The 7,072-nt window shown below is 38.6% G+C and overlaps 1 protein-coding gene across 1 annotated transcript in view; it reads left to right on the forward strand.

Annotated features, from left to right (window-relative positions):
• The first annotated feature begins 5,545 nt into the window (after nt 1-5,545).
• Nucleotides 5,546-7,072, forward strand: part of LUZP2 (leucine zipper protein 2) — a 774,279-nt gene continuing 772,752 nt past the window's right edge. The window contains exon 1 of the mRNA XM_069091307.1: nt 5,546-5,991. Coding sequence (XP_068947408.1) covers nt 5,930-5,991 — 62 coding nt within the window. The 5' untranslated portion in view covers nt 5,546-5,929. The remainder of the gene's footprint in view (nt 5,992-7,072) is intronic.

Consider the following 7,072-nt stretch of genomic DNA (forward strand, 5'->3'; position numbering starts at 1 on the left):
GGGAAAAATAAATACAAATTATTTTTAAAAAATAAAGAATCAAGGATCTGGAGCTTGTTTATTGTTCACTTATTTCAGTCTTCTCCAACTCTTCATCATCTCATTTTGAGTTTTTTCCTTTTTTTTGCAAAGATACTGGAGTAGTTTGCCATTTCCTTCTCCAACTCATTTTGTGGATGAGGAAACTGTGGCAAGCAGGGATAAGTGACTTACTGAGGGTCACATAGCTAGTAAGTCTCTGAGATCAAATTCGAACTCATGAAATGGGTTTTCCTTATTCTAAGCCCAGTGCTGTATCCACTGTGCCACCTAGCTGCCTATATCTAGAGTTAGAAATGAGCAAATAAGGCTCTCTAATCCAACCAATTTAATTTTATAGTTGCTGCACCAGAGACCTGAGGAATTTAAGTGATTTTCCCAAAGACACAGAAGTAGAAAATATAAAAGGAAACACTGGTAATCAGGTCTCTCGAATTCACAACCAATACTCTTTTCCATAAACAATGCCACCTCCCATGGACTTCCTACATCCTGGCTCAATATAAATGATATTTTAAATGAATGTTACTTTTTTTTTCTTTCTTAGAATTTGTTGGATAGCTATCCAAAAATACAAGCTAATCTGAGAATTTAAATGTTGTACTAAGGCTAGTGGGAGGAAATTCATCATGATCAGGGAATAAGGTAGAAAAGAAGAAAGTCATTTGTTCATTGACTTCCCCCGTAACCGAAATTTAATTATGGGCAATGATAACATATATGGTGAAAACATTTGGAAGGGAACTTCAAAATGGATGGGACAATTCAGAATGGCCTTCCCTATGGAGGAGTTAGCCTCAGGGGACTTTTTTTTTATCGGTGATCTTAGAAATTACATGTAGAATACTATTTGGATGTGACCTATTAAGGAAAGCCAATATATCGAACATATTTAAACAGCCAAGCTTAAAACATGAACATATACACAATACACACTGAGTAAATTAAAGGTCATTTCAATGGAGTTTTTCATTTAACCAAAGGATTCACTAGAGAGCACTGATACTCCTCCGGCTGGATTCTAAAAATTAATTTTACCCAAATTTGTATTCAAGGAATTACTGAAAAATATCTCCTATACAAAGTCGAGGGTACTTCTATTAGCATGTGCTTCTCTAGAGTTATTTTCATATTATTTTTGTTGTTGTTTTTCTCAATCAATAAGTCACATAAATGGTTAGGTCAATCATAAAGAGGACAGGGGATTGTTGCCAGGGAAATAAGGTGTATGAATAGCTCCTGCAATATATTATCTCTGGAGAATTCTGGATTTACCATCTTTAGCATAAAGTTGTGGGTTACAAAATGAGATGTCATCCTCTAAGTAGGTAAATGGGACACTCAACAGCAGAAGACCAAATGATGTAGTAGTTTTGTGACGATTAGAATTGATTTTATAAGAGATCATCAGAACTCATTGGCAAGATTATTTCACTTTAAAATAGCAACAGCAGCAACACACACACACACTCAACTGTATCAGATGGCTTGAAATAAGTGGTCAAGTGATTAGAAAGCACACTGAATATGAAAAAAAGAAGGACTGGGTGGGGAAAAAATAAACATGCAAAGTAAAATAAGGTATTTGGAAAGGTCCTTAATGATCTACCAACTTAACCTATGCCTGAACAAGTGACCTCTATGACATCATAATTGCCAACTGATAATCCAGCTTTCACCTGAAGACATACTATGAAGGCAAACTAAATATTTCTTGAGGCACATTATTCAACTTTTTTGTAGGCTCAATATTAGGATGTTTTCTTGTTCATTAAGATGAAAACTACTTCTATGCAATTTCTTCCCATTATATCTAGTTATTTTTTCTCAGGCCAAACAAAGAAATTCTTATCCTGTTTCTATATGACAGACCTTCAAACACATAAATACCCTTACCATGACTTTCACAAGTCTTCTCTGAAATAAAACATAAACAATTCCTTTACGATTGCCCTTCTCTGGATACTGGCAATGCTTTTCATAAAATGATGTGTCAAGAATTACTAATCACATGATCCCAAATGTGATCTGAGTGGAATACGGTGCAAGTAGTATATCCCTAGACCTGGCTACTATGCATCTCTTAATGTAGGCAAAGAACTCCCTGGTTTCTTGTTCTGCTTTCTTTTGTCTGTCACATTTCTGTATGTTTTCACTTTTTTTTAATCTTGTGATTTTAACATATCTTGGTCAAATCATAACCTCAGAAATTCTATAATATGTTTAGGAAAAGTCGGATAAGACAGTTTGCCTGTAGGGTGGTTGCAAGTTATATCCATACAACTCAGGTCCTATTTATTAGTTTTGTTGCACTACCATTGTAACAGCACCTGTTTTTCTGATATTTTCCTAGGGTAGGATTATATTTTCCTAGGTTAGGGAACTATGGAAGGACAGCAAGGGGTACAACATAAAGGATATGGTGATCACTATCTTCTAAATGTGTATGCTAAGTGCATGGAAAGAGATCTTTAAAATTCATATGCCCATGTTCTGAAGCTATCAGATCAATTCTATATTTGAATTTCCCTGTGACAGTGCAGACAGAATGTCATGGGCAATGAAGACTAACGGTCATGTAATTTCCTGAGAAATAAAGACTTTTCCTTAGAGGCAGAACTGCATCAGAATTCAGGATATCATTCTTTTATCCTCCCAAATTGAAAGAGTTTCCAAACTCTCACTCTAAGCATGTATCCAATGAATAACCATCCTGACACACTAATGTGTGTCACTAATTCTACACTACACTGCACACTAATTCTAAAAAAAAAAGATTTTTCCTCCATTTAGGAAAAAAGCACAACAGACTGAATGAGTTTGGGGATTATTTATATTCATATGATGATAGGATACATGATATCACCACTCCCAGCCACCCCCACCCCCTCTAAGCTTCTTGAAGATAGGAATTGTTTTTGTTTGTTTTTTATGTCCTTTTGTTTCTTTGATTGTTGGCTTACTTTTTTTAAATGCCCCAGCATCTAGCACTGAATCTTGAATTGGTGGAGGTGGAAGTGGAGGGTGGGGGAAAAGATTTCATTGAGAATTATCATAAAATTAATATGTGACATTCATGTAATGTGAACATATACTGTATATATGGGGGATATGGAGGAGAGAGGGAGGAAGGGAGAGAGACAGAGACAGAGAGAGACAGAGACACTGAGACAAAGAGACAGAAAGACAGAGACAAAGATGGAGAGACAGAGACAGAGAATGTGCTTGAAAAACAAAAGTTTAAATATGTAAGTTCAGTGATCAGTCCCCATAGTAGTTTTATTATGATGATCACGATCATTTCACAGATGAGTAAATGGACTGAGGAGAGTTATTAAGTGACTTGCCCAGGATTACACACCTGCTAAGCATCTGAAGCAAGTTTCAAATCTTTATCATCCTCATTGCAAGTCCAGTAATCTATCTGCTGTGTTACTTTCCCTAGCCTTACACTTGACATATTGCATCCATAAGCCCTTAACTGGGACAACAACCTGATTTATTTTATTTCATATTATCATGTAACATGTAACACATAAAATTAGAGGTAGATAATCAAACTCCAATGATGACTTCCAAAGTGAACCAGAGAGCTAATATTAGACAACATCACTGAGGTGTGGAATTATGATCTCTTTTAAATTCAGAGTTCAATTTTAGAGATTTGTGGTTATTTTACTTCCCAAATGACAAGTAGTTCACATCTGAGCACAATTGTATGTGTTTACTCATGTTTTCTGTAAATCTGATTGCTGCCCAGGGAGCTGTTGTTCAGTTTGAACAAGATCCTATTCATTGGTTTCAATGTTATTGGCTGGGATTCCCCTCCAACCGACCCCCCACTTCCATTCTGTACAAATGTCCCTTGCTCCAATTCTCCTACCTCTGGTCTTTGCACAGGATGCTGTTCTCAATGTCATGCTTGGAATGAACTCCTTACTCATTTCTGCTAATAAGGTTGCTAGCTTCTTCTAATACACAGTTTGTCTATCATCATGTTCTTTCCTGATTAGTCTGTTTTTTTTTCTTTCTCAAATTATCTAAGTACATGTGATAAAAGGCTACCACCATTCCCAGCCACCCCAGCCCCTCTAAGCTCCTTGAAGATAGGAATTGGTTTTTTTTTTGTCCTTTTATTTCTTTGATTGTTGGCTTGCTTTTTTTTAATACCCCAGCATCTAGCACTGAATCTTGAATATAACAAGTACTTAATAAATGTTTGTCAAATTATATAAAATCTACAACTTGTCATTAAAAACAGAAAAAGTGGATCTGAAAGCTTAAACATGTCTCTTCATTACCATACTACTTTATAGAGTAACTTATGCTTCTGAAGCTCAATGTGAATTAAAGACCTGATATTTGATAACCTATTTAACCTCACAGATTATTGGATCTGTAAGATGATTGAGGTCCCGGTACATGCCCTGTAGTGTCCCTTTCCTTTCTAAATTTGTGACCAGAAGCTCCATTTTGTACCTTTTGTACTATAGTCATTGATCTGTAGGACATTTGTCCTATTAAATTGTACGCCATGAAAAAGTGGGTGAGTCACTTCTCTATAAGTCTCAGTGTATCCATCTTCAAGATGGGCATAATACCTTCAGTATCAACCTGTTGATATAAAGTACTTTGTTAAGTTTAAGTAGCATAGAAACTTGAATTGTTCCTATTTTAAGGTGCTAGAAGAAAGTGACCACATCATCTTTCTCATCCCTGTGTCTTCCTTGGTGTTTTGCATGCAATAGAAATTTCTTTTGTTGGATTGAATTGGATCACACTGGGGGGAGGTGGTCTTTTGCTTCTTTAAATGGAGAATGAAGCAAACTCTTATTGATCTTGTTCCAGGAAACCTTCACTGCTTTGCAAGGGAAGCTATTATCAACAAGGATTCTGTCATGCCAAGTTTCTCTCCTTCTGGAGTAGCCAAAATTCTCTTGGACTGCCAGTTGATTTTGCTGCATTTCTGTGGGAAAAGCAGAAAAAAAGTTATTTTGAAGAAGGGGCACACTCATTCATGTCTACCTGAAGAGTTTCATCAGAGGCCAAAGCAATTGACTAAGCTTGGGCTACCAAACTCTGCCAGCTGGTGGGGAGGGGGATAGCTTTATTAGAGGCTAGGTGGGAATCAGAATGCTGAGGGAGGAAAAGAACAGGGCATAATTACCTTAAACCATCTTTACAGTTTCTTCTCACAAGTGCAAGATTTTGTTATGGCATTGTGGGTTATGATACATATTTAACAGCTGATAGTTTCCCACAAGGCTTATCTTTTTGATTTCTCATGAGAATAACCTTTTAAATCCTCACTCAATAACCCCTGCCCTTGTATGTGTAATTTCAATGGGTTGCTTGAAACCTCTCTGTTACTTTAAACACTGCCTACTCCTTCCTCCTCAGTGGAGCTCAGCTCACCTTCTGCCAATTGATGCTGATTTAATTAGCTGGAGCAGTGCTTTGAGCAGAGTTGCAGGCTTGGGACCTCCGTGCCAGGTGCTGCCCGTGGTCCTAGCTCTAGCTCCCTGGTCACCGCTTAAACTGCTAGTAATAACAAATCCTTCAGGACATCAATAGAGTCGCCGCTTTGCTGGAGGCTGGCAGACTATTCGGCAGGAGGCTTGCAGAGGCAGCCTCGTTGCCTGTGACATCACTCCTTGGAGCTCAGCCCCCCATTCGAAGCTCTCTTCCTTAGGCAGTCTGTAGGTCCGTCTGCCTGCCTGCTTTCGAGATCTGAAAACCTTCCTGGAAGGAAATAGTCTTCTTTCACGAGCCAGGCTTTGTAAATCAGAGAATCAGACAGAGCGAGAGCCTGAGAGAGCACAGAAGAGGCAAGAAGAAGGAGAGGGAGAAAGAGAAAGAGAAGGAAGAACGTAAGGGACTGGGCTACAGGATGAAATTCATCACCGCATTCTACTTGTTTCCTCTCTTCCCAGCGCTGGTCTTCAGCACCAGGTGAGTCAAAAAAGAGGTTTGATTCCCTCTTGCACTGACTAGAATGATGTTTGTTCTCCTAGGAGGGAGGATGTATCTGAGGTTCAAAAGAAACAGAATTTCTTCCATCCTTCCCCTCCCCACCTCCTAAGTTGGGAGAGACATTTGTCGATTGCAGTTTCCCCAACACTTTGGGGAGACTGAAGCCCTTGCCTAGGGATGCCAGCCATTGGGAGAAAGTGTCAAAAGTGCAGAGACAGAGCTCAGAGGACAAAAGAAAATATTGCCAGTCATAGGAGTAGTGAGAAGCTAACTGCCGATTAGTCATACATAGGGAGACCCAACTAAGGGGTTGGAATAAAACACCAGAGACTTACAGTATATGGTGTACTGATAGTATTACTGTATTAAGTCAGAACTAGCTCTCCCACCTGACAAGAAGCCCATTTTAAGGTGTGTTGAACCAGGTGTGGTTTGTGAACAGCTACAAGGCATGATGGAAAGATAGGAAAGTTCATAGAATCCTGAAATCATGCATGCTCTGTTTAAACCTGGGGCTGGGAGACATGATGAAGACACCTATCCATTTCCCTAAAGCCCAAGTAAAATCTAAGCTAATTAAGTGACACACGAGGTGATTAAAAGTTAGAAGCAGCCCAGCTCTCTGAACACTCACTGGCCCTGCTGTTGCAACTTGCAGTCAGATACAATTAGACTACACTGCATTCTCATTGGTCATAGACAAGGCATTAAGCCTGGGCACAGAGTGGCTATTTTTAGGGGAAGTTTGAAATACTGTTGGAAGAGATGAATGTTGTGATTTCCCACTGTTAGGTTCTCAAACATGTTGATTAACTCTTCGTTTTCTCAAATGGTGGGTTAAAAAGAGACAAAACACTTAGTTTCTGACTTCTGAACCTTTTTAATATGAATATCTTTTTCTGAACCATTTAACATCCCTTTAAAAGAAAGTAGGATGGGGTTTTCTTTCAAACACAGGAGGATGAGTTCCCTTGTTTGGTGATACATTGGAAGGCTCAGCAACAGAAGAAAACCGAGAGAGAGAGAGAGAGAGAGAGAGAGAGAGAGAGAGAGAGAGAGA

Source organism: Petaurus breviceps, unplaced genomic scaffold (genome assembly GCF_028583685.1).
Source record: "Petaurus breviceps papuanus isolate PSGF00001 unplaced genomic scaffold, PetGlider_PUasm1.0 188, whole genome shotgun sequence".
In the NCBI taxonomy this organism is placed as follows: Eukaryota; Metazoa; Chordata; class Mammalia; order Diprotodontia; family Petauridae; genus Petaurus; species Petaurus breviceps.